This window comes from Colletotrichum paranaense (genome assembly GCF_030867605.1).
Source record: "Colletotrichum paranaense strain IMI 384185 chromosome Unknown Scaffold_16.1, whole genome shotgun sequence".
NCBI classification, from domain to species: domain Eukaryota; kingdom Fungi; phylum Ascomycota; class Sordariomycetes; order Glomerellales; family Glomerellaceae; genus Colletotrichum; species Colletotrichum paranaense.
In genome coordinates this window covers 879775-906212 of record NW_026848974.1, presented here as the reverse complement: position 1 = coordinate 906212, position 26438 = coordinate 879775, and the positions used below count along the sequence as shown (strand labels likewise).

The 26438-nt window shown below is 52.3% G+C and overlaps 10 protein-coding genes across 10 annotated transcripts; 3 read left to right on the top strand and 7 right to left on the bottom strand.

Moving 5' to 3' along the window:
* Positions 1-927: 927 nt before the first annotated feature.
* On the top strand, positions 928-4619 carry CPAR01_14791 (uncharacterized protein; the record flags this gene model as incomplete). The annotated part of the gene is made up of 6 exons (XM_060499041.1): positions 928-943; positions 1004-1174; positions 1243-4158; positions 4214-4305; positions 4373-4401; positions 4493-4619. The coding sequence occupies 6 exons, from the start codon at positions 928-930 to the stop codon at positions 4617-4619; spliced, it is 3351 nt and encodes a 1116-aa protein (XP_060342504.1).
* Positions 4620-4725: 106 nt separating this feature from the next.
* CPAR01_14790 (F-box domain-containing protein) lies at positions 4726-6410 on the bottom strand (the record flags this gene model as incomplete). The annotated part of the gene is made up of 2 exons (XM_060499040.1): positions 4726-5983; positions 6046-6410. 2 exons carry the CDS (start codon positions 6408-6410, stop codon positions 4726-4728), a joined length of 1623 nt encoding a protein of 540 aa, XP_060342503.1.
* Positions 6411-11707: 5297 nt separating this feature from the next.
* On the top strand, positions 11708-12810 carry CPAR01_14789 (uncharacterized protein; the record flags this gene model as incomplete). Its single annotated transcript, XM_060499039.1, has 2 exons — positions 11708-12485; positions 12554-12810. 2 exons carry the CDS (start codon positions 11708-11710, stop codon positions 12808-12810), a joined length of 1035 nt encoding a protein of 344 aa, XP_060342502.1.
* A 187-nt stretch (positions 12811-12997) lies between these two features.
* On the bottom strand, positions 12998-13237 carry CPAR01_14788 (uncharacterized protein; the record flags this gene model as incomplete). Its single annotated transcript, XM_060499038.1, has 1 exon — positions 12998-13237. The coding sequence occupies one exon, from the start codon at positions 13235-13237 to the stop codon at positions 12998-13000; it is 240 nt and encodes a 79-aa protein (XP_060342501.1).
* A 161-nt stretch (positions 13238-13398) lies between these two features.
* Positions 13399-14219, bottom strand: CPAR01_14787 (uncharacterized protein; the record flags this gene model as incomplete). The annotated part of the gene is made up of 2 exons (XM_060499037.1): positions 13399-13877; positions 13937-14219. 2 exons carry the CDS (start codon positions 14217-14219, stop codon positions 13399-13401), a joined length of 762 nt encoding a protein of 253 aa, XP_060342500.1.
* Positions 14220-14920: 701 nt separating this feature from the next.
* CPAR01_14786 (uncharacterized protein) lies at positions 14921-17763 on the bottom strand (the record flags this gene model as incomplete). Its single annotated transcript, XM_060499036.1, has 3 exons — positions 14921-15404; positions 15453-15732; positions 15795-17763. The coding sequence occupies 3 exons, from the start codon at positions 17761-17763 to the stop codon at positions 14921-14923; spliced, it is 2733 nt and encodes a 910-aa protein (XP_060342499.1).
* A 1048-nt stretch (positions 17764-18811) lies between these two features.
* CPAR01_14785 (uncharacterized protein) lies at positions 18812-19227 on the bottom strand (the record flags this gene model as incomplete). The annotated part of the gene is made up of 2 exons (XM_060499035.1): positions 18812-19014; positions 19176-19227. Coding segments are annotated over 2 exons (255 nt in total), but the record flags the coding sequence as incomplete, so codon positions are not given.
* Positions 19228-20112: 885 nt separating this feature from the next.
* On the top strand, positions 20113-20480 carry CPAR01_14784 (ubiquitin family protein; the record flags this gene model as incomplete). The annotated part of the gene is made up of 2 exons (XM_060499034.1): positions 20113-20352; positions 20418-20480. The coding sequence occupies 2 exons, from the start codon at positions 20113-20115 to the stop codon at positions 20478-20480; spliced, it is 303 nt and encodes a 100-aa protein (XP_060342497.1).
* Positions 20481-20844: 364 nt separating this feature from the next.
* CPAR01_14783 (LIM domain-containing protein) lies at positions 20845-23208 on the bottom strand (the record flags this gene model as incomplete). Its single annotated transcript, XM_060499033.1, has 1 exon — positions 20845-23208. One exon carries the CDS (start codon positions 23206-23208, stop codon positions 20845-20847), a length of 2364 nt encoding a protein of 787 aa, XP_060342496.1.
* A 1287-nt stretch (positions 23209-24495) lies between these two features.
* On the bottom strand, positions 24496-25100 carry CPAR01_14782 (CHCH domain-containing protein; the record flags this gene model as incomplete). Its single annotated transcript, XM_060499032.1, has 4 exons — positions 24496-24649; positions 24726-24819; positions 24914-24948; positions 25003-25100. 4 exons carry the CDS (start codon positions 25098-25100, stop codon positions 24496-24498), a joined length of 381 nt encoding a protein of 126 aa, XP_060342495.1.
* Positions 25101-26438: the final 1338 nt, after the last annotated feature.

Here is a 26438-nt window from a genome sequence, read left to right as displayed (position 1 = left end):
AGCAGTGCCCAGTAGTACGGAGTAGAGGAGATAGAGGTTACCTTAGGTGCTAAGCTGAGGCCAGCCTACGGGCCTGCTCCATGTAGCCCCCTACCTGCGCAACGGTGAATCGCGAACGAGGTACTTACAACTTTGCCAGTGTTCAAGTACAGATTTGGTGTACAAAGGTGGAAGAGGTACGTGGATATGGCATCAGCGGTTAGGTACCTGGAAAGCGGGCGACCTAGCGGGGCGCAGTAGCCGGTTACCTCAAAGCTGTGTGGTGGTTCGTCATTCACTCGGCGATAGCCTGAGAGGTAGCCAGCGGGTCTGCTGCCATCTAATAAGGTGCCAGCCCACTCCGTAAGACCTTCCTGCTATACATGGAAAGCTGCTAAGATCAAGCTTGATCTCTCCACTCGACATCCCAATGCTGTCCAACGCTGCTCACGCCATACCTCCCCAACTTCGACAGCCACTACGCATTTGCAAAGCGTAAGATTTGTCCAGATATCGCTCCGCGGGTCTTGGTTTATTCCCTATCTTTCCTTTCAGTATTTCGCCCATCGCGAATGCGCATCGCCAGATTTCGCTGTCGCTATTTCATTGTATAGTTCCAAACGATCGAGGGTTTTCGCTTTGCTACAATCTAAGTCGTTACCTTGGCCGAATCTAACAACGATGACGACCAGCTGGCGTCGTTGCATTATCAAAAAGAGAAGCTGACTCGGCAAGTCATCACATGCTGTCGAGTCGCCTTGGTGATCCATCCGGGGTTTCGTGATGCCCTCTTGCATTCGCGGGTTTTAGCATACGTATTTTTTGCCATCCGGATTAAGGACCTAGCAACAGTCCTCGCCGGGGCAGAAACCTCGAAAGGCACCGCTGTGCTCCAATCTTTCTTGGAGGGACGATGCTGAATTTGTGACGCGACTGTCATCCACAGCCATGGCTACAACCGCAAGTAAGTAAAAAGCACAATGCACTTTGTTTTTTGCGCCCCGACTAATCGTCTTCTGCAAAGTATCTACTCAACCTTCAAACCCTGCGCGACGACCTACACCGCTTGCTGATGCCTCTATCGCTACCGCTACCGGCACTGGCACTGGCACCGCTGTTGGCACTGGTACCGATAGTAGCGCTCGCAACGGTTCTACAGTACAAACCCCTGTACTGAGCGTTACGAGTGAAGGAGGTTTGTAGGCTATTCTTATGTCTTTAATGCTACTGCTCGTTGAATGGCCAGGCAGGAACACTGAAAAGGCGTTGCTGACTTTCGAGCTGTAGGTGCGGCGAATGGATTCGGTGTCTTGCAACACACTGGCCCCCCAGTACAGGATGATATTCCGGGCCTATATAGAGATGGACGTGTACGTAACCCTGTGCCTAGTAAGCTGAAGGGCAAAACCGACGCGACGAAAGGGAACTTCGGAGTTATGCACATAGACCTCACTACTACCAACGAAAGTCGGGAGCGTGATGCAGCAGCCAAACGCACGAGTGAGGGAACGCAGCTTGCGGCCAGACTGGCCCAGACAGACCGTTACATTCCCATCAGACGGAGCAAATTTATCTATCGACCAGAAGTCCATGCCTCGAACAGTCCACCGCAGCTCAACGCACCGCATCCCAGCGCACCGCAGCCGAACGCACCGCAGCCGAACGCACCGCAGCTGAACGCACCGCAACTCAACAAACCGCAGCAAAACGCATCGGGACTCGATAAACCGCAACTGAATAAACCGCAACCTAGTACACCGCAGCTCAATACACCGCAGCTCAATGCTCCGCAGCCAACACCGCTACTCAATAAACCGTGGCCCCCTGAAACGCCGCTCACCACACCGCAACGGAATGCCCCCCAGCTCAACCGACCCCAGCTGAACACGCCATATATTCGGGAGACTGTTGGAGACACGGCGCAGGTGCGGAGGAGGGCCTCGACACTTACGACTGTGGAGACAATAGCCGAACAAGCTCGACTCTTGACTCTGTTGCGAAGCCTAGACCCTGATCTGGTTGTTGATCAGCTTTGCAAGGGTCTGAAATTCTTTGGAGGGATTACCAATGAGCGCACATCACCCGGCGCATCTTTTCCCATCAGCGCTGAGGCGAATGGTTCTGGATCCCTCTTTGTTGGCTGGCTGGCAGAGATCTTTCCAGCTCTAGACCAAGGGGTAATGTCGAGCGCACACCAAACGAAGCTGAGACGACCACGTGGTCGTCCTAAAGGAAGTAGGAATGCGAAGGGAAAACGAGCTGGCCATAGTGGGCAACGACTCGTTTCAGGAGCTCATGCAGCAGAAGCAACAACGGACAACAGTGCAGGTGATGACGCGGTGGATGCTAGTTGGGTTGACATTGATGACACCATTGCAGATACTGACAGAGAGCGTTTGCAAGTGGACGCCGAGCGGGTGGTCGAAACTCCAGCTTTCAGTCAGGTAGTCTCCGGTCCAGGTGCTTCCGGTGGAATGCCGGAATCTGGCTCCGCCCAGACCTCGACAACTACGCCTGCCCCCAAGCGGAGAGGGAGACCTAAAGGCTCGAAAAATCGACCGAAAGATACGGTGCCCTCGGCCAACGATGCTCATGAGGATACGAATGGTGTATCCGGGACCCCAGTGATGATTCAGCCAACAGCAGTTAACCCTCCCGAATCCTCAAGCACGACTGGGGGTCTTGACGAGCTCGGATCGCCGCTTGTCAAGAAGCGGAAAGGAGGCCCTGGCCGTCCTAAGGGATCCAAGAATCGACCGAAAGGATCAGCAAATGTCCACGGCTCTCAATCTCAACAAACACCACCTAAATCGGATGCAAACGACCAACGAAGCGGGCCACAACCTGCCGCTGCGGGTGATTTAGCTCTGCCGGCGCCTGCTGGTGGTTCCACATCCTCTACCCGAGAACAACAATACGAGCAGCGACCGGCCATTCCGGTAAATGTTGCTTCTCAGTTCGGACCGGAGACTGTCAGCGAATCCGCTGCCATGAAGCAACAAGTCAGCAAAACCTCCAGAGTCGCAAAGCGCAAACGGAAGGCTTCTCAAGAAGACAGAGACAGTAATGCCGGCAACGAGTCGCTAACAGATGCCTCGACTTCAGATCCAAATAATGTTAGATTTACTGCAATCACCAGTGAGAGCCCTTCGTCACCGCAGATGGCCCGGTCTCAAGGACTACAAGTGCAGGATCACACTCATGGCCATCAGCCAGTGACCAAGAGGCAGAAATTACCGAATCATCAGCGCCAAGATGCTGCCTCAAACAGTGGAATGACGCAAGCTAGCCAGAACAGTCAGACTGGACAAGGTGGGCAGCGCGTGCCACAATTGCTAGAGCCAACGCAGACAGACCTTCACAATAGCAGCCTCACAGATGCCAATAATAATAATCTTCAGAAGCCGAGGAACCAGATGGGCGGCTCGGCAAACCGACCATCGCTCCAGCAAGCCCTCAACGCGCAGCAACCTCAGTCTGATCTACGACTTCAATACAGCCAAAGCCTCATAGCTTCATCCGCTGGCCAAGGAGTTGAAAGGACTGAGGTAGCGGAATCCTACTCCTTGAATATGCCATCAAGGCAAGCCATGTACAATCAAGGTGGATCGGCTCAGGGGCAACAGCAACAACATCTCTTTCATCAGCAAGAGCAACATCAGCCAACTACACAGAACCGATCTAATGACAGTCAGCACCGCCTAAGCAGCTCGGGTCCCGGCCGGATTCCGTCATCATTAGGGCAGAATGGGGACAGCTATACAGAGTCGACAAGTGACGGAAACTATCAGGGGCTGGTGGGCCTTCAGCACCCTACGTACGGCACCCACATGACCGGATCATCGAGCACGCGAGGAGATAGCTACCGGACTTCGACCTCACGGCCGATACAACAGCAATCATCTACATTCCATGCACGGCAGGAACACTCAGTACAGAATACGGGCATGTCGTCTTTCCAGGACTATTCCGATTCGACATTTCTGGCAAGTCTGACAACGGCTAATCAAGCAAGCTTGGCGATGAATTCCACACAATACAATGTCAATGGTGCAGAGATGCAGCGTGCATCGCCGAACATGAACTCAACGTATGGCTCGTCGCACTTGAGCCAGTCGTCTTTTGATGGCGGCATGACAGAATCTGCAATGAGAGAACGCATGTATCATACTTCGAGACGTCAGTAAATAAAGACGTAGATGTAACAAGCGCCCACTTACTGCACCGCCTGTAGGTACACTGTGCGACTGGCACCTTGCTCCGACTGGTGTCAAGGGCTCAAAACATATTCCTGACCCCCTGACTACGCAGTTGCGCCATGGAAGAGTTAGGCCAAGTAGGCGGGTGGCCGTCTCAGCTGTGATTCCGAGCATCCTCTACTGAGGATACCCAGCCACGTCGGCGTACCTCGGTCAAGATCCAGTATGTGATAGTCGGTCATCAGTGACAGGCCTATGCGTGGAAAGAGCACGTTGCTGAACGCGTGAATTGTTTGACCTAACTGGGCAAACAGATGCCCAACCGGTCCTGGCTATAACAAGACTACAAAGCTAAATGGAAAACTGTTTGATGTTGGTATCTTTATCCAGATCCCAGGTATTGCACCCCTCTCCATGCTGGTCCTGACAAAGAGAAGGTGAAAAAAAAAGAAGCAAGATATCCAAAGACAAGTCTCCGCTTGAGTTGCCCTGGGCCAAATTCCAGGCCTACCTTAACGCCCTTAAATGCTCAACGCCACGCTGGTTCTCATGCGCCGTCCATAGCATCTTCGTCTATCGCTTCGAGCGGAGGACGAATGGATTCTGGTGTACTTCGTCCGTACCACCACTCATCCTCCTCGTCAACGCCATCATCGCGAATTAATTCCAACATTACTTGTGCATTGCGTTTGATATCCTGGGTACGCTCAACGATGCCCCGCTCCAATATCAAAGCTTCCGCAGTTTTGAGCCAGATTTCTTGCAAGCTAGGGAGGTCAGCCAGTACGTGTCGGACATGCTCACGCTCCAGCGGTCCCATGGGCATGCCGGCTGCTAGACTTGTGTTGAATACCAAGTTCGTATCGGGATCGACTGGATCATCTAGAGAAGCCCGAGAGGCACGGCGCGTTGATATTCCGTCGTGTTGTGTCGACTTGGTTGAATCTTTGACCGAAATCGAGGACTTCTTTCGGCCCATGCCCATGATACCCCGTCGCTGTTTCGGGGTAGAGTCGATCGAGTCCTTCGAGACACCATTGTACCAAACATCAACGGCTCCCCGCCTGCTGTTATAGCCCTTGATCTCCCAAAGCCTTTCCACTTGTCGCAAGCCTCCAACACATAGAATGGCAACGTGAACCTCATCTGGAGGTCTTTCCTTCAAGTAGCCTCGCAATGATCGTTCAACGCGGCCAGCATAAGATGGCGGGCGTAGCCGTCGGCAGAATGACGAGATGACCAGAGGGAAGACTTGATGGACTCGCAAAAGCGTCTGGTCGTCGTACATGCTTATTATTCGAGCCTCGATCGGATTCAGTGTATATGGCTCGTGCAGTAAGCCATGACCGTTGTGGTCGAGTATGTGCTGTAAGTGCAGCTTTCGATAGGTTTCGAAAAAATGGAATAAGGTGAAAAGAAGCGGTATCAAGCGACGACGCATACGTTCATGCTGAGGGGCGAACTCGAGACGCTGCGATTCCGTCGTTCGTAGGAAGATCTCTTTAGTGATCCATTCGCACATAAGGTATGACAATTTGGCGGCGACGTGCAAACGATGCCACAAACCGCACAGGTGATGAAAATTGGCGGCAGTGGGGTCGTTAGATGGATAAAGACGCAAGGCGTATGCCGGGATGTGATGTTCTAGATGATAGCGAACGATGGGTGCCTCATTTAATGTCACGATAGTGTGCCAGGATCTCGAGACTCTGCGAAGATTTAGGACGTCCGTCAATGGCAGCGATGAAATGACTTGAATCTGAAGCTCAGTAGGTAGAGCTAGGAACAATTGACCGAGAGATTGACTGGTGATTTGTTAGAATTGGTAGACACAATCGTACGTTGGCTCTAGGGGAGGGTGGCTAACGTCTTTGGCTTCGCGAACGCTGTATACTGTTCGCGATGGTCTACCTGCGATGTTGACTTGTTTTGGAGGATAGAGACCTTGGATCGCAGGCTGAAGAGTCGGCTCTTCTCGGTACGCTTCTGGTCTGAGGGTCGGGGAGTCTCGGTATTGCCTTCATTTGACTTGTAGGTTCGTAACGGCAGAATAAAGGTAGAGGTAGACTGAGATGATATCGGCGGAGAGGGATACTGTTGAGAGGATGGCGTCTGAGGATGGCGTAATTGGTGAAGCTGCTGGGTATCGCGGGTCGCAGGGGACTCATTGAGCTGATTGAGTTTGCTGAAGTACCGCTCGGAAGCGAACTCGGTGATATGCGGCGGATCCATGTTGATGCTATCGCGCTGGACAATGGCTCAGCCTGAAGTAAGAGAAAACGAGGTCTAGGAAGTCCAGCATATGGTCGAGGTACGCTGTGTTGAAAACGGGAGGGTTAACGACGGGCGGGGATCGGAAAGTCGAAGATGCCGTGCATTCGCGGCTCAAACATGGCTGAACATTGAAGATATCGGTGATGGTTCGCAGGCGAGAAGAATCGTAGGGGGTGATTTGAACGAACAGGCTGGCACCCGGCGTCGATTGGGATACAGTCGTCGAAAGGGCAGGCTTCGAGAGTCGACGGGCGAAAGGTGACGATCAACGACAATGGCTATGTAGGGTATCGATATTGGACGGCCGATGAGATGGACCGAAGAGGGTCAAACCGGAGCAAGAGACGAGGAAAGATGGCGAATGAGCGTATGTGACAAAGCTGAGTCGGATAAGGAGATGACAGGCGACCGATAGTGTTGTAGAGTGGCAGAACGTGGTGGTGACGTTTCGAACGTGATGGTCGACGTTGGTTGGAATATGAGGATGCGAGGAAGAAATGGAGGAGGAAGAGGGAGGGGGCACAGGCAGAGCGCGAGGGTGTTGGAGAGGCCCGCCGAAGTCAGGTAACTCACTCTCGCTGGCAGGCAGCACGTTCGGTACTGGTAGTGGGAGAAAGGCGGTGGTGGTGCAGTCAGGCTCAGGTTCCAAGGATCCTGGGTGGGTGGATGAGAGGGGGTAAAAGCGTAGAAGCTCTCTATGGGCGACGACGTGGGTATGCACGTAGCTATCCGTTTGGTGGTATGGTATCCAAGCCTGGATAACTTGGTAGACACTGGCGGTCACCTCAGTCTATGGGCGCAAACGTGGGTGAGGTGATGATGAGGTTAGGTAGGTATTACGGTGCGGTACGAATAGAGAAGAGGCAATGAGAGCAAGTGGGTGGACCTGGAGGCCAGGAACAGGAGAGAGGCAGATGCAAGAAAGCGAGAGAGGGATCGGCTGTTCGCTAATTCTGGGTGGCCCGGCGGTATGTGCGGCGAATTAGTGGAGGTCCAAGTGAGGAAGGGCACCTGCTGGCCTAGGGGGGGGGGGGTCGATGATCCCGAAGCGGCGTTTGGCACTGTGATGCAACGTCGCTGACTGGCTGCGTCCTCGGAGAGGGAATGGCCGGAGAAGGGTCTTTTAGGGGGGGGGGGGGGCTTCACTCAACCTAACTAAGGTACCTATCAATTGTGGGTATGTTACCGTGTATCTATTTCTTCACCACCACAGTACGATGGGCGTGGACGGCGGAAGCGAAAGAAAGCGGCCGAAGAAAGCACCGTAAAAGTGCGCGGCCGAAGCTTCTCATCCCCACAGTCCTGAGCCTGGCAAGCCGTAAGGGAAGTGAAAGTCGCATTGGATACTTTTTAACGAGTGGTTGAGTTCCATTGCTCTACGGAGCGGATGGTGGTCAGTTGGTACCTTAGTGAGCATACCTACTGTGAGTGTGGCCTTGAGGTTCCCTCTTTCTTTCTTTCTTTCTTTCTTTCTTCCCGCTTCTTGTTCCTTTATTAATCAACAATTGGGTCTTGATCTTGACTCTATCCGTAAAATGTCTCTTCGTCCATTTCGCCATCAGGTATCCGTATGGAGGCCAGGTATGGAGGATTGAGGTACTCTAACCATTTGACTCGAGCGTCAACTGCAATTGCGACTAATCAGGTGTTTCCATCGGCGAGATACCTTACCTTACCTAGGTACGTACAAATTCAGATCAGATACCTGATTGTCCATTCGTTGGTATCTTCTTATTTCGCAGTTCAACAGTCGACTTTCATTCCTCGGCTGTTTTACGGACTCTATGGCGCTTCCCCGTCTCCATTTCCTATCCAGTGCCATTGTAAGACTCGAGAGTTAGATGTCGATCCCGGGGCTCGGGGGATTGAGGGTGAGCCCGCCCGATGCCGCTCCAATTTATTGGCCGTATGCCATGCTTTTTTTGCCTTCAACTACACGCGATGAAGCAGCTTGGTAGTTTGGCTGTGGACACACTGCGTAGGCACTTCTAGGCCATCGTCCCGCGTCAAGTGGGCGATGGCCCATGGCTACCTTTGGTTCAGCGGGCGCAAAGAAGTATCCCTAGACAGTATGCACCGATGAAGTACCGACCACGTTCGTGCAAACGATCTAGGAGAGAAGCCCGGCATAGATCGAGACGGAGCTCCTACGGCTAGATGCTCTCGCTCTGTTTCCATTGGCTCATTTGTGTTGCAAAGCCCGATTCGATGCTATCGCGGATAGATGCTTCACCTGTCCAAAGTTACTGCTGATGGATCATGGTCTCAGCCGCCCTAGAGCTACTTAGACCGACTTCGATGATCCAGGACCGATTACCAAATAGGCCCGAGACAGTCCCATGCCTGACGCTTCAACGGAGACACGTCTATCGGCACTACTCCGTAGGTAGACCAGACAGTGGCAGTCTGGAAACATTTCTCTATCGGCGGATCTATCAATCGCATAGCGTGCTAGAACGTAGTGTGAACCAGACGATGTTCATGTTGAGCATGTTGGTACTGACATCTACCTATTCCATCGATCATGACTCACGTTTTATTTCATTCTCGCAGTGTTAAAATTTACAGCCGGCAGGAATGAGAAGGCCAGCGGGCTGCGGGCATCGCCGACACTGCCGATCTACTGTACAGGCTCATTGATTTTCTCGCCTTCGCTATTTGCACACGGTTGGCTTGGCTTCACAGGGCGCCACAAAGCAAGCAGTGAATCACATCGGGGTACAGAGCATGGACCGCCCACAGAAACTTGCCATACGAGTGGATTCGTCCAGGTAAGAAAGGTGTCGAAGGTACAAACCTACCCAAGGAATCTTGCAACTGTACGTCGTGAGCGCACCTTTTGCATCACTTGAGTTTTTGCCCATTCTCCCATTCCCTCGAGGGCTGAGTATCCTAAAAGCATGTACGCATGTAAGAGAAAGAAGATCAAAACTCAACAGTGTTCCACACTGCATCTACAATTCCATACTGCGTAGTTCCTGGCACCTCACCGGCATATTCACAGTGCACACTAAACCTTGGATGGCAAATAGAGATGGACCTTGGCACCCCTCGACCCTCGTGAGCTTAGTGTACTTCGTGCGAAGCCGACATCTACCAGTGCCAACTTGAGCGTGGCCCATGGCGTCAAATGGAACACGGTAGATTGGCCCGAAGTGACCGAAGTTGAAGCGATGGAACCGACACAAGTGGCTAGGCGCTGTCTCGGATGGACAAGCTGCCTTCGATGCAGCGGGGGACGGAGACATTGGGGTGTACAAATACCGGGGGAGTAAAGTAAACCGTAAATGCTACGGTGCCACGGTACCAGTTCGACCTCTTGTCAGACTGGGCCCAATCATGAGCACTGCAAGTCACTCAAGAGTGAGCACTGAGGTACGCGCCTGGCGTGGTGGAGCGGCCCTCGGACCTACCGCGGCCTTTCTGTTTTCTTAGGCTCTTAGTCTTCGGCCTTGCCTCCCCTCCGCATTCGTCACAGCTGATATCTCCCCCCAAAGGCCCCAGCCTTTCACGTCGTTTTCCGGCCGCCTGGCCGCCGTTGGTGGATTGCTTTACCTTTGAGTACCGTTATCCATGATCCGCTCCGCTCTACTTCCCTTGCGTGAGAGAGAGAGAGAGAGAGAGAGAGAGAGAGAGAGAGAGAGAGTGTGTGTGTGTAAGTGTGTGTGGCTACCTTAATGAGTAACGTTTTACCGGCTCCCTGGCATACTCCGTCCTGAAGCAAAAAGAGATGGACGTTCTAGCACTTAACAACGTTCTTCCGGTTGGTCATTCATCAGGTCACGAGCGCTACGGAATACTGGATGAGGAAGGCACCTCGCTCCACTTTTGGTACTGCATCATCCGTATATTACCCTACAGATACGGGACTGTATCCGTACATCTACTTACGTTTGTGAGTCTTCTCTCCGTGTTCCCGAGCCAATCTCAAGGGTAAGAACTTCCTATCCGCACCTCTTTGTGTAAGCCTCGCAGAAATTGAGCGACATAACCCGCACGCTCGCGAGAAGAGAACCCGTAACTTGAGTGCGTCTGGTGGTGGCGAGCCATCATCATTTGCGTTTGTGAGATGAAGACTTGAATCCCGTCATGTTGGTCGACCATGAAGCCATATTTCTTGGCCAGGCCAGCCCCCCAGTATCCGTACACTAGCGGGCAATGGCATCGACATCGGCCGAGAATGCCCCGTGGATATGTGGGATTCTCCCCGCCCGAGGTCACAGGTTGCAACTCCCCTCTCAAACTTCTCCAGCTTTACCGAAAAATTTACACAATGTTTGTACCTCCAGACCCATTCCCTCCATATTACTCCGCGTTTCCTCCGCTCTCTGAGCTGCTCCAGAGCCCAGGGTCAGGAGCCAGGACAGACTACTACTCCGTGGCGGGTTTGTGTCACCCTTTGACAGCCACACGCGACTCAGCCACACGGCCCTGAAGGCCAACCGTACCATTCGAGTGACAATACATGCTGTTCACTTTGGTAGCTGATGTGGGAGACAGAGGCCCCTTCGTAATTTTCTGTCTCCCCCGTATCTCTCTTATTCACTATTGCCTTGACAATGAAAGGGACCTTGGGATGCCGCGATACGCCCGAATGCCCTAGGCACGTATACGGCCCTGCTTCAACGTTGATTCACGATTCGTTTCCCGCCATGACACCTACACTGTAGTTGAAGGCCGCTCGATTGTATACTCGGAAAATAAGTGATGCTCCATATGTATCCTCGCAAGTAATAAGAAAATCCTCTTGGGCGCGCGTGGCGTCAATCTCCTCAGCCACAACGGCCCGAACCTGATCGAATTCCATCCATCTCTATCTCCGTTTCCGCATCCCATTCGTCGCCAAGTCCGGGTACTTCCTCCTTTAAACTCATCTTAATCATTGGTTGGTGCCGATTTATCTACACCAGTGCGAAACACCTCATTCTTCTCTTCCGTCTCGAATCATTTGTCTTTGCCGGAGACAAGACTTCACTGTCGGTGAATCACCTACCTAGAACCCATACCACGGCTCAATCGCTGCAAATAATTGTCACGGTAGACTCGGTCGGGTTGTTTCCACTGGCCGGGAATACGTTCTGCTTTTCCTGTCCGGTGCTGACGGGGAAAGTACGCTATGCATGGGTAGTTTGAGTCTTTAACACGCCTCGGTACTTGAGCAGGCCGCAAAACGCCCGGCCCCGCACCGCGTCGTGTCCGCAAAACCCACCTCACACCGGACCACAATAGGGTCAGGACCGGAAGGAGACGAAGAGATGGAAACGCCGGGTAGTTCTCGGGCTTCATCGCCACCTCGAGTGGCGTCGATGGGAGTGCATATTCCCGGACCGACAACAAGCACCAATCCCGACGCTGCCGCCAACACTGCGCCCTTTGCCCTTGCCCGGTTCGAGTTCGAGGCAGGCAAGGGTAATGAGGGCACCAAAGTCTTGATGGTAGAATGGGATCCCTCGATATCTCCTTCTTCCTCCTCGCCGGCATCCGAACTCTCACCACCGCCAGCCAAGGCATGGGAGGTTTCGTGGGATGGCAAGACAAACCATCTTCTAGCAAGTAACGATGTCAAAGGAACGCATAAACGGGCGTACTTCCTACTTCCACCAGGTGCCAATGTTCCTCCCACCGTTTCCATTGTTCATCCTGACGGTACATCCCTCACCATCAAACCCCTTCCTGCCATCTTCCCGCCAAGCCTGGTTGCCAGTGAATTAGATACTGGAACACGCGGGGTTCTTCACACCATCTGGGCCAAGGAGAGACTTCGTGAACTTCAAGAAGAGATCGATGCCGAGAAGATGACAAATACCGAAAGCGTCGGCTTAGAAATGGTGCTCCAGGAGCAGCAATGGGTTGTCGATCACTTCGGTATTGTTCCAAAACCCAACAACATCGTCGAAGGCCGGACGATGTCTGCCTCAGAAACTCTACTGAGTCCCATCTCTCCTCAACCCCTGACCGGTAGCCGACTGGGAGAGAAGCTGAAGGGGCTGAAGCTCGCGACTTCTGCAACAGATTTAATTGCTGGTTCGGCTGGTGAGATGACTCACAAAATATAACCTGCGTAACATATCAACCAAGCATAACTAACTAGAGACTCGCAGACAAGAACACGCATCTTCAGCCGGTGTCTTTCTCGCCCGTCCCCAATGACATAGCCGTTCACTCCTTCTCGCACCCTGCTCGGGAGACGACTACTGGTAACCTGTCCCTAGGAGCTTCGGCATCGTTAGACGCCATGCTCGCAGGGGTTGATCTTCATCCGAGACAGCAAGAACAGGACCAGGAGGAGGAACTTTTTGCACTCCCGATGAGCCCTCGCAGTCCTGAGATGAAAAAGAGTCCCTTCAGCTTCGCCTGAAGATAGTGATCGCTTCTGGGCCAACATCATTTCCACTCTCAACGACTTTGAGTACGATCCCAGTCAGGGGGTTTGTGATGTCCCCTGGAGGTATGTCGTGTGTGTGTGTGTGTGTGTGTGTGTGTGTGTGTGAAACTGGGGAACGACAGTAGTAGCTGAAGGTGTGTAGCATACATTCGTAGACGGGCTACAGAACGACACAGACAGGAATTATATGCTTCACGTCATAGCGATTTTCTAGCCATTTCTGCGAGTACCATTCAGTTTGTAGGCTACTGCTCCTGCGTACTTTCTTTCCTTCTTGTATTCCATAGAATGTTTCTTTCAGATATCTGCTAGCTAGACGTGGTCCTTTGCATTGCGTTGTCATCGCCAATACCGCCATCGAGAAGCAAGAGTAGAAAACAGCAGAGAGAACCGCCGGCATGCCATTGATGTAGTGCTCGTGTGCTGGTTCCCGTTTCTCGATACAGCCGAATGGTTAGCTCCAACCCGCGAGGATCACCACCTCCTGCGATTTCCACTGCCTCATTCCTTTCCCACCTTCACTTAGCATTCCACTGAACCAGGTACTGGAATCGCACTCATTTATCTCCAGCCACCAACGCGACCTTCGTCCCACCGCTCCTTCCTCTCCTGACGAAGATAATAAAGTACCTTGGCGTCTCTGTACCTCTTGATCCAGTCCAATGTCTCTCTCTCCGACGCATACGCGCCATCTCCCTCTCCGTCGATGAAGCTCTCCTCCAAGACATGGCATACCGAGGCCTGCTCATGGACACCTTGCCCCAGGCGTTGGTACATGGCAGCCGGTGAGAAGGGTGCTAACGCGTGGTCCATATCGGATTGCTTCTGCCGCCACTGGCGCTCGAGCGCATGTGTTGAAAGAAGCTGCGCTTGAGTCGTGGAGCGCTGGTGGGCTAGACGAGCCTCGAGTTCCACAAGCCGTGACGCGAGCTCAAGGTTTTCGGTCAAGGCCGCTTGAAGGGCCTGATGAGACGACGAGAGAGATGGGTGAATCGTACTTGGTGCATGTGCAAGGGCATTAAGCAGGTCCACATTGGTCGCTATATCAGCGAGGTCATGTTTTCTAATACCATCATCAGCCGGGAGAAAGACAACGAACAGCAGGTGATGCCGCTGCCATGTTCAGGAACGTACGCCTTGTCTTGCAACACCTTGGGAAGCCAATGTTCGCCCGGATCAGGCACAGACTCAGGTCGGGCTATTTCGAGCCCGGCCGGCTGAGAGACTTGGTTCAAACGGCTCCCACCTGCACTCTCCACATCAGGCCCGGTGCCGTTACCGTTGCCGTGCCGGGGCGAGTTGAGCATGACCGGCGTGCCTATACGACTTGTGTCGTGGCTACCCGGCTTGGGTGGGAGTACCGGTGGTGGAGGATCATGCATGATGTGGACATAAACACGCAGCCGATTAAAGACTACAACAAGATGATCCTTATTGTCAAGGCCCAGGAAAATCTTCAGGCCAATGACTCGCTTGGTCGGCTGATCAAAGTATAAGGCAAGGTATCTTCCGACTACAGAGATGTCAGCGTTCGTTGGGCGGGGTGGTTCTACAAGACGGAATGTGGCTGTGGTTCATCAGGCAGAGGGGTGCGAGGTTCACAACGTTAAGCAAGGACCTTGTCAGGTGCCCCCACAGCGGATGAATGAAACTAACCAATCAAAACTAAACTTGTGACTGAATTGTACATGTTGTATAGTTAAGCTCACATCTGCGTTTTATGATATCATACCCATAAACACACATCTGTACGGAATACTCAATTGTAAATAGGAACTCAACACAAGAATGGCTTCAAGAGGTACGAAATACGCAGTTTTTTCAATAGACTTTTTGCTGTAATACTCTTTTATTTGTGAGTCTGCAAGTCTCGATGTAATTAATCGCCTCCCTGCATTGACCAACTTGGCAGCTGAACGACCTTGATGTGTTCGAGGCATATCACGCCCGGCCGAAGTCTTCGTGAGCGGTAAGCCACGCGCTAGCTGAATCTCATGTAGACGTAACGCATCTCTAGTAGAGGCCTCAGATCCCCATTCCTTATTCCTAACAAACATTGTGACTCGCCAGTAGACTGCCCAATTCAGTGCTTTACGGACCAAAGATCCCGTGACCATCCCATTTCCCGTAGCTTCTTGCTACTCGAATTGGCCGCCTTTTTCTCGCCCGATGCAACGGCCAGAGCTTTGCTGCAGGCAGCAAAACACTCGACCAGTTCCTTCATTCGCTTAGCTTTGGCGAAGCACTCTGCCACATCGGAGCCCTTCTCCGCAATAGTGGCCGCCAGCTCCATACACTCCAAAAAGTTATCCCTCGTCAGCGTCGTGCCGGCGAAATGGAGCGTGCTGATGTAAGCGAGGATCGTCTCGGGAAGATATGCTTCCCGCAGCGCTTGTAAGTCTTGATCCTCTGTCACGAACGGATTAGTTATCTGGAAGATGTGAGTTAAGTAGCACACATTACCTTGATTACCCAGCCAGTCAACCAGTAGCGGTCGCACGTGTTCTTTGGCCGCCTTGACCTCGTTGCCAACCTTCGCCCAGAAATCTCGTTTGACAGACGGGTCCCTGCAAGTGGTTAGCAAGATGTTGTAGCCAAAGGTCAGGTTGACATACTCTCTTGACAGTTCCGCTAGGGAAGCGACAGTCTCCATTGTGTCCAAGGCTCTGACGAGACACTCAAGTTCGCGTAAGACCTTGGCGTCCGATACTACTTGACTTGGCGAGAGGTCCATCGCACCCGCGCCTTCGAGCTGGTTGACCCAGAATTCTCCATCTTGTGTCCACCAGAGTTCGTCTTCTGCTTGTTCGGGGAAGTCACTTGAGCGCATGCGCAGAATGCTGTCGAATGGCACACGATTTGCGAAGCTTCTGGCAGCATTCAAATGCATGGTCTCTGTTCGATGGGGTTCCAGTTAGCTGATAGGCATCATCTATCTTGAAAAGGCAGGGTCATACTTAGAAAGTGCTTGTAAATTGCCACGCCGATAGAAAAGACATATGGCCAGGCCTCGCTGACTAGAAGCAGCCATTCTACTGACCGGATCAAGCGCTCGTCGACCGCGTCAATGGATTCGGGATCTTCCCCGAAGAAGTCTGTTTTGATGGAACGCCCGTACTTCAAGGACGCCGGGCCATCGTCCATGATCTGGAACTCCCGCATTGCATCGTTTTGCGCAGTATCGGAGTCCAAGGTCTGGAACAAGAACTGTGGTTGTGCCTTGACGAAATCCACCACGTCCAGTCCTGCTTTGTGAATGAAGGTGAGCTGCTCTTGACGAGCCTCGCTATCGGTGATGGGAAGTAGGTTTGTGCTTAACACTTGGAAGGCTCTCGATGGGTGAAGCCTGGAGCAATATAGTGGTATCAACTCCTCCAAGCCTGCTAGTCGGAGCAAGCTGATATACTGCGTAATCGTGTTCTCTTGCAATTCACGACGATCATGATCTGAGCTCATTGTTACGGTATTTGTTTTCAAAGTGCCGAGTTTGTCAAGCGTATCGAAGATGATGAGTGCATGAACAGCAATTCGCAGGCCATCGGGATTTTTGATGTCGGCGAACTTTTCCGTCACTACGTCGACGTTGCGACAGTTGTGATCGGGCATGAGCGCAGATGCCTCCTTGGAATTCGCTTTCTGTGTGATGGCCACACCCTGCTCGTAGAAATGTCGCTGGAGGTCTTTGGAGATAATGGCGGCTTGTAGTGCCTTGATAGGCTCCAGAGCTTCCTTGCTTGTGTGCGGGCTTGTCTCAAGGTTGCGGATCAGGCGTTGCTCCAACGTGGCGGCATCGCCGTGGAACTGAACTGCGTCAAAAGCAGCGAATGATGAGCGGATGGTTGCCGATGCTTCCGGGGAGCATTGGCTGAGTAGGAAAGTGTCGAACTGCGTGCGAACCAGAGCGTTGTAGTGCATGAACATGAAGTCGTCCCAAGTCTGGCATACTCTTTGCACGCTGGGGATGTCTCCGGACAACACCCCATATACTGCTCTCTCAATATCATCGGTACCTCCTTGGCGAGCAAGAGCAAAACACATGCGTCTCCACAGAGTAAGCGCTGAAGGGTCGTCGACAAGCGTGGTCTCGCCGTGGTCACTTGCAAGAGGTAAGGCGGACATGGATACAGCCCTCCAGACCTCCGTCCTCTCCAAGCACCACTCCCGCGTAGTCTCCACAGTACAGCCTCTTCGAAGCAGCTGGAAGCAGCCTACCCAAATAGCCCTCTCAAAGTACTCATCCTGTGGCTCCAACTTGCGACCCTGTCTGATCACAGAGTCTGGGTCTAGTTCGGCAACAAGTGGCGCCTTGTCTGAGTTGACTAGAGAGCGTGCGACCTCCGGAAAATGCACATCAAGCGGGCGTGAAGAACCAATCACACTCTTCTGCAACTTGATGGCAGACCTTGTGTGTATCCAACCGTGAGCGATGATGTCTCCTCTGTCAGCGTTTTGCTGGAGATCTCGTACGAGGTCGTCGATGTCGGGGCCAGCTCTCGCGCCTTGTTGTAACCATTCGAGAATGGTCTTCCTCTCTGTGGCCAACTGGTCGTTCGCAAGGAATGCCCTCCACAAATCTTTTCCATTGTACGTAGCTTCCTGGTTCGTCGAAGATCGAACAGAATATCTCAGCGGGATAAGGCGACGAACGAGATCCCATGTCTGTCTTTCTTGCTCCCATACTCGAATCTCTTCTGAATCTGCCGCAGCCTCTGCCTCTTCTTCATCGTCCAGGTCCATCTCATTGTCGCCAATTGAGCCCTGACGGCGTGGCTTGCGCAGCTGCGACAGCTTTTCGGCGGCATAATCGTGGTATGCGTTTACGAGCCCCAAGACCCTTGCGCGTTTGTCCTCATCGGTGCCTTGGTTTGCCAGGCAATCGTCGAGGATGTTCGCGAACACCTCAACTTCAGGCCCGATTCCGTCCATTTTCGGGAATGCAATCGTTGTCGAAGGGAACGGAATCTAGGGAAATACTGATCGGAAGTTTGCGCACAAGGAACAGAAGGTATCCGGTCGCCTCGTTAACTTCAATGTGGAATGGTCGATCTTTGGTCGTCAGCAAGGTTGCGCATGGGACCAGGGTAAATATGGAGTCCCGATGCGATCCTAGTGGGTGGTGATTAGCCAAAACAGAACTTGCGGACGAAGTGAGACTATGCAGTGACTCGTCTGCTTACAATCTGTCAATGATTGTGGGCGTCTGTGTTTCCAGGCCGGGGAGATATCAAGTCATGGATGTTGCGGCATAAATGACTTTGCAAGGTGCTTTGCAGCGCCAAAGATGTAACTAGCTGCAACCTAAGAAGCCCTTGCGCGCAGAAACTTTCCCAGGCCCTCGACAAGATTGAAAGAGTTCCCACGTATCGACTCTGAGGATAGAGGAAATAGGAAATAGGCTGGAGGAACAGACTCGAATAGTGGGATTGGGATAGTTGATTAGACCTCCCACCCTACCGGGAAAAAAATCATGAAAACAAACCAGCTGGCAGCTCAAGGAGGCGTCTAAGGTAAGGTACCTCACCTTGCGGCGCCGGGAGCGACAGGCGTCCCAGGCGAAAGGCAAGCTAGCGCCTAGCTGGCCCGTGCGCGCAGTACCTAGATGCGCGCTTCGCGTCAAAACTTTGGGCAGGAGTAAACACTGTGTGCATACCTATTCCAGACCTATGCCTTGGACAGACCAGAGATTGACTGTGTAAATACATGTAAAAACACAGTATGGACCCGCTTTAGCAGCCTTTATCAACACACACAGTTGGAAATTTTCTTTGAATTTTCTCTCTCTTTCTTCTTCAATGTCAAGGCTTTTGTATTAGAGTCTCGGAATAAGCACTCAATGCTTGTTCAGATCCTACGGGGTCTCTCAGCGCGCTCAACGAATGCCTAGAAGAATTCCCTCTTTCTTGAATGTTGCCAGATTTCTCTACTCGGGTTAACGTATATCTATGGAAGAGTGTACATTTCAGCATCCCTTTGGCTACTTTTGGGAAACGGCCTCGCGCGACTCCTCACGTATTCTCGACAGTTTCAGTCGAAGCAGATCTGGCTTGGGACAGCTCGCCGACGTAGCGCTGTCTCCTTTTGACTGGTAAAAAGCCTCGCAACATTCGTACAAAGCCAAAATCACCGACTGGCACTTCTCCTCCTTGTACCCGTTTTTGGTTAAGCAATCTGCGAGCCCAAGTCAGATTTAATAATGCCTACTCAGCCTTGCACCTGGTATTTGAATCGTAACGAAGCCATGGAGAATTGCATGATCAAGACCTACCCTGAATAGCGCACTGCGCGGAACTAGGTCAGCGCTGGATCTGTTAAGTTGATTCATGGGTTGGATGATGGACCTACAGCACGAGGATGGCAGGGCGGATTCGCCTTCAGGTCCTCATTCTGACCCTTGCAGTGGATTGTCAGCAGCTACATCGTAACACGACGCGGTGTCGGAGAGTCTACCATGACGATCGGTAACGGCAGCGTTGCTCAAGGCCAAACGTCGAAGTTGCGACCGGTCCTGGTGGACAATGAATATGTTAGCAAAGAGCCAGCATGGGCATTGAGTCTCAACCTCGTGATTGTTTCTCAAATATGCTTATTAATGATAGAGCACCTGAATCATGCAATGACGGGAGACAAGAAAGGAGGATGCTCGAATATCGACCTACGTGTATGTGTTCCACGAAACTCTGGGAAGGGGCAAATATTCAGATGAAAACTAAGGTAAGGTAAGGTACCTAAATTGAGGTGTTGGTGTAGGTAGGAAAGAAGGTACCTGACTTAAGTTTCACTATCACCTTGAGGCTTAGGCAGGCGACATCTGGGGTGAGAAGGTGTAATACCTACCTAAGGTAGGTAAGCCTCAGAAAATCCAGGCTCCACTTTGTCCAATCAATCGCCTCCCATCCCACTTCCGCCCAGTGTCTCTGCCGACCTCTGTAGGTACCTAGAGCGCCTGTCTTTCGGACTCAGTTGCGCCTCCCACTACCGCTCCCCACCTTCCGCCTTTCGTCAACTCTACAAGTCACCTTCTGCACAATATCGCGTGTGTGTTTTCCCGCGCTCTTCACAAGCCCAACTCTCGAGCTTTCACAGCCACACACGTGCGATCTCTCACGCTATCGCGAATACGCCCTGCAGCGCAAAGTAGGTGGACACCAATCCATCAGCAATATATCCCTGCTTCGACCTCTATCAACCCACTCCCGTTGACCCCTCCAAAGTTCAAACGACCCACGACAATCTTGTGCCGTTGCTGACTTTTACCCTGTCAGCGATAGTCACGAAATGTCTGGCGAACACGAGAACGGAAGCCCGTCTGCTGGCGGTCAAGATGCTCCGCCCGCCGTCGAGCACCTGAACATCAAGGTTACCGACAACAACAATGAAGTCTTCTTCAAGATCAAGCGCTCGACCAAGCTGGACAAGCTTATGACGGCCTTTTGCGAGAGACAAGGCAAGGCTATGAACTCTGTTCGGTTCCTCTTCGAGGGCCAGCGTGTCCAACCCACGGATACCCCAGACACGGTAAGCGTTGGCGACGCGGCTGCCTCCGACATTGTATGCGATACTAACGCGAGTGGCACTATCAGCTCGAGATGGCGGATGGAGACACTCTCGAGGTGCACCAGGAGCAGGTCGGCGGTTCCCTGTAGTCAAATGGAGGCAAGAATAACGGGAAAATACATGGTGGGAGTAGTCGAAGGAGCGATGGATTTCTTGCTTCTTGAGAAGGCCTCGGCTGTCGCAAATGGCGTACATGGATGCAACGGATTCTCCTAATAGGGCCATATGAAGACAGTCAATGACGATTATGACTTTTACCACTTTATTTTGTTCTTCACCTTTCCCCCTAAAGTACCTTATCCAGCCAAACGCTATGCCATTACTCAAGCTGAAAACAATACAGAATGTTAATCGACAACAAAAGCGCAAACGCTTCCCCTATTCCTTGATCCTAACTCCTATCCTAGACAACTCAAAACAACGCCCAATTCTGCAGTCTGCTCGTTTACATCGTTATGCCTTGAGTTCTATCATGCGGCATCCTGTGCATAGTACCATGACCCTGTCACCAACCTCTTTAGGAAAAATTTGGCCGTCGTCGAAACCGCCCTGACAAGAAGCGCAGCGGAAACACTCATCATGCCACTCACTGCCCAGCGCCCGAATGTATTGTCCGATGACAGCAGTCTTGCACTTCTTGCACTTGGGCGCCCTTCTCTCCGTCCTCTTTGTCTGACAGTTGACACACCACGCATACCCGTCCTTTTCGATATGAGTCATGCCTTTCTCGAATGGATCGCCGCATTCCGCGCAAAAGAAGTGCCCGTAGTGCCAATGCTCTCCCAGAGCGACAACGTGCTCCCCGAGAATGGGTGTCTTGCAGTGTTTGCATCTCGGTGCGTAAAGTTCGTGCCAATCAAGATGACAGAAGAAACGTAGGCGCTCGTCACCGTCTTCGGCCATGGTCTTGCCTGGCGTTTCTTCCAACACCTCGCCATGGGCGCGACGTTGAATTCTGTCGAGGCGCTCTTGGCGATGAGCTTCTGGCTCTGGGCTAATCTCCAAGGCTTCTAGACCAGTACCACAAGCAAAGCAGCTGAAGCACTGGGGGTGGAAGCGCTCTGAGGATCCGCCCAGAGCGACGAATCTACCTTCAATGGGGAATGCGCATTCGTGACACAAAGCGGTTGAGTGTTTGCTAGTGGCAGGGGCTGGTGACCAGTGACGTTGCGGGCGCCGGAAAGGGTGCCCCCTGGATGCTGTCTTGGGGTCAGGCAAGGGCCGCGGCTTCGGATTCGAAGATTCATCGTCGTCGGGAGTGACTATGAAAGGAATACCAGGATTAGAACCAGGTGGCTCATCTGTCCCGTCAATATTTATGACCGGAACGATCGGGTTGCTGCGTGTTCTGTCCGACGGAGGCTCCTCCGACGCCACCACGATAGAAGGAATTTCCATCGGCTGGTTGTTTTGGCTCGCGGCTCCTGGCCTAGCATCAGTTCTCTCGTCTGGAGCCTTCCACTTCGAGTCGAAGCTTACAATCGGCCGACCAGGGCGATCACTGACAGCCGTGGGTGTAGGCAACTTCGCGCTGCGGTCCTTCAGCTTCATACTTGTGGCCCCTCGGATATCTTCACTGCGTATCTCCATGCCGTTCTTCTTTGGGATATGTTCGTCCACCACAGGCTTCGGAACCGAAGTGTTGATGGTGTACTGTGGGTTGCGTGACTGAGACGGTGGGTTCCGTTGAATCTCGACATTGCACCTGGGTTTCCAGGGTCCAACGCGGTCCGCCTGTGAGTTTGTAGCAAATCGGACTTGATTCTGGGGGTTCTCTGGTTTGTCAACCAGAGGTAAGTCTGCTGCCGACGCTGGCTTCGTCCTGGCCTTGTCTTCCCGGGCATTGGTTTCTGGCTCTTCCCAAATCTGATCACCGGAAAATGGCCTTTGAACTTCGCCGCTGATGTTCCGCTTCATACTGCTGCGACGCTGCCCTGAGCTCCTGGGTTTCGGAAGGGGTCTGGCACCGGTTGGCCCTGAAGTTCCCAAGTCCATCGAAGGCCGGTCGGGACTCTGACTCTCCCCCCCAACGCTATTCCGTGACAAAGCCAAGGAAGGTCGACTTCGCCGAGAGTGACCATCGCTGTCGGTAGAGCTGCCAGAAACTGACCTGGACTTGTCCCTAGCGAGGCCGGATGGATGGGCGCCGTCGGCATGTTTGCCCACGCTTGCGGTGCGAGCATGAGCATAACTGTTCTTTCTGAGGTGAGGCTTGTACCGATACGGTGCGTCCTTGTCAGGAGGGCGGACTCCATTCTGATGCCGCCAGACCAGTTCTGAGGCCTCGTCGAGTGCAGCATTATAGATACGTGTTTCGTCGTCTGGCGTCTCCACGGGTTCATCCTCGACGGGTTGTTCGCCGTTCTTAATGGACATGTCTTCCATAGCATGTCGAAGTGACACGGCCTCTTCCTTTTCCATCCATCGCTGTCCTCTTTCCATGTAGGTGGCAGTCGGCACCACCTGAGAAGGCTTCAGAGGTGATGTTGGGCGGTAAGGTTGATACTCCCGTCCTTGGATGCTCGGAATGGAATGACGGGATGATACACTGGCGTTGACAGAAGGGGGATGCGGTTGCGATGGTACATTGATAGAACTTGGAGTGGAGAGTGCAGGACTTTCGCTTCGTGGAAGGGGTTCGGAAACGCTATGTTCGATTGAAGGGCGTTTTGATCTTATGCTTGAAGAGGAAGGCGGCAGTGGCCTTGCTCCGCCGGGGCGGGCGACTCTGTTGGATCGGAGGTTTGCCAAGTAGGCAGCTAAGAAGTTGGGATTAGCATTCACGACAGGCAGAAAAAGAGAAGCACTCAGAAGCATTTCTCACCGAATTGTTCGTTATTCATGTAGCTTGGCGATGGAGGAGTCACCTTTCTCGTCTTCTCAGTGCTCTTTCTGCGATGCATGCTGGAGAGCTGGCGTGCGGCGAGCACGTCGTCGATCAAGCAGTGGAGACAGGAAATGGTGGTGGCGGTAGGCAGTAGGCAGTGGGAACAGGGTGAAGATTGATGCGGTGCCTGGGGAACATGCGGTGAAGGTTTAGTGGATTCGCTTGGCTATGGATGTACGAATAGATGAATAGATGACGATGATGCGTCTACTTATGAACGAAAGGGCAAGACTTAGTCTTTTAGTGACACTCTGAGAGAGGGGTTTTCCGATTGACGGCGATGAAGTTATACTTGAGCCATCCAGCCGTAGCTAAGGTAAGGGGAGGTATTTGGCGTGGGATGTTGTCGGGGCAACGATGACTCTCTCTTCTGCGACAACGAAACATCGAGGGCGACGGGGTTGGGTGAGCTTAAGTTGACCTGCCCGGCTACACTACCTAGGTACGCAGGGGGCTCTGTGCCGTCGTCGGGAACACACCCGGTACTTGAGGGAGTCACCTCAGTGCAGTGTGACCTGATGCCCTTCCAGGTTAGCCCCTCGCGACGTGCATGTTCCTAGCACTTCTCAGGGAAACAACCACGATGACAGCTCCACAGTGGCAGACGCCTACAGATGATGGCTTATGCCCGTGATCCTGTGACGACTTCTTTGAAAGAAACCACATTCCCTCTTTTAAGCCCCACTATGTGAACATCTTTTCCATGCTGAATGTACCTTACGTCTCATGTTTTGTATTCCACACAGCCCTCAGGAGCAGTTGTATACGCCATTGTGACCCATCAGATAGCTGCATACCTACCTTAAATATCTGAGAATTGAGATCTTGGGCAATTCAGCATGTCTTAACCAGTTTGTCCCGAAAGCAAGCGCGTCGGTCTGGGTCAAAAGTAACAAAAGTAAGTAGTGCCTTAGGCCAAAGTGCAGCCTCTGCGTAAACAAACATGCCGTCCCTTGCCTGGGGCTTTACCATGCACAGGGCGACGCCCCCCAGCGTAGTGCTACTGGGTCCGTTGTTAGAGTGCATGACTTCCTTTGCCGCGCATAATGGCTCAAATATTGACAATTTCTTACACATCTGCGTTGTCAAGCAACCACGTCGTTGACGACCCCCACAAATTCGTTGCAATGCAAACAAATGCCCTCTTGGTATGAATTCCGTGAATAATGTACATGTAGAGGAGCAATCGACTGAAGAGCCTCCAAGGACCCGTGATATTACCATCGTAATTCGCCGGGCTTTGCGTCCTTGTCCTTGCCAGTACTTCCTTGGGCTTGAGCTTGGCTTAAAGCTAGACCGTTTGGGTCGTTTGCTGGTTTCGGTCCATTGTCGAAACCCAGATTTCTGAACTCGTCCTTGGCCATGAGGTTTCTGAGGCCAAAGTCAACAGTAGTCAGAATGTCGTCCGTCGTTTCGTCCACAGTCGCATAGTGAAAAGCAGACTTACCGATCCATCCGACATGCAAGGTAGGATTTAGCAAGGTCGCGGCATTCAGCGTCGTTCACCCCTCGTACTTTCTTGATGCACTCGAGATAAGTAGCTATAACATGCTTGCATTCGCCTGATTGGGTGCGCATTAGCAGGCCAAGGACCTCAAAGACGCAATCGATTGGGGCACACATTTCGCAACTCACCATCATGATCAAGTGGGAAACTGCCACGTTGAGGACTGGGTAACAAAACAAATGGTTGTCACACGTTAGCCTGCACTGCACCACCTTACATATCGCATTGGCTGTTGTGAAGAAGGGCCGGGTCAGGTACGAACGGAATAGGCTTGGCATTGGCTTGTCGAGAACCTGGACCACCAAGTTGACTCATGGTAAAGATGACGCGGGTGAGATTCGATAACGACAAATGATTCAACACAGTTCTAGCTGATAGGTTGTCTTGAGAAGTTGCTGCTGTGTTGATGTGAAGAAGTTGCTGTGCCTGGATATCTTTATCTGAGCCTGAGCATTGAGGGTGAGAAATCTGAGTGTCCGGGGCTCGGGCAGAACGGCGCCGCAGCTTGACTTACCTGTGCAGGTATTGAATGCTTGTATCGCCTACCTCACGTATGCGGTTCTCGATTGCCTCTTTTGCTCAAGTTGCGGAAAGGCTCACATGCGCTGGCTCTGTAGTGGAATCAATAGCTACGTAGAAGGAGGTCCGACAAAGGCGGGTGGAATGATATTGGTCGATTCTGTGAGGTTCCTGAGGTACCAACAGCAACTTAAAGTCTCCTTGGCACCCAGTGACACCCAAGAGTCTACGACGGGACGCTATGGCTTTTTCTAGAGCACCTGTCACTAAGTACCTCAAGAAAAACCCTCGCCCAAGGTGACTAACTAGCTACGCAATCTACGGTAGGTAGCTGAGGGGCGAAGGCGTACGAATAGGTACAAACCACAGAATCAAAATCCAATAGGTAGGTCTTCTCTTACATCTGGTGTTGCTACTGGAAGATTCCGGCAGAGAGGAAACTTTCGTTAATGCATCCGTTCTTACTTTTGAACACTCGCCAGTGCGCGCACCGATGGAACCGCCGGCTACCTGCATACAAATCCAGGGAGGAAGAAAAGACCAAAAAAAACCCAAAGCCTCTTCGTGATAGAAGGGGGGGAAAGGCTATGGAAGATATCTTTCTCTTCATCTTCTTGGGAAAAGCCTCACCGCAATAATTGTTTTCCTCACCCTCTGAATTAGCTTATTTTGGAATATGCTGGCTCATACAGAGTAAGGTAGGTACTGATAGTGATGTAACCGAGCCTGAGGTGTCAGGGACTAGCGGATCCATGGATGTGTATTAGCTAATACTAGGAACCATCTCCTCCACTGTACCAAGCTAAGCATTACGTGCCTTGTCGTTTGTTGGAGCGTTCTGCGTAGGCGACATGGTGGATCGCGCATGAATTCTCGAAATTGAACGACACGCCGGAGAGCATCTACGCGCATCGGCTCGAGCAAAGCCCCCCTTCGCCCAAAAATTCCATCTCGCCTGAAGGGGCTTCGTTCTTAATTTTGTAGTTTCTTCATCTTCTGCCTCGCCCTCAACCTCTAGAGGCAGCCGATCACTCCCGACGAGCCTGCGCTTGCTCCCTTCACCTGCACTAGGTGCCCTGCCTTGTTTTGCGTCGCCCTGCGCTGCAGACTCCCCGTTCGGCCTGGCCTTTCGCC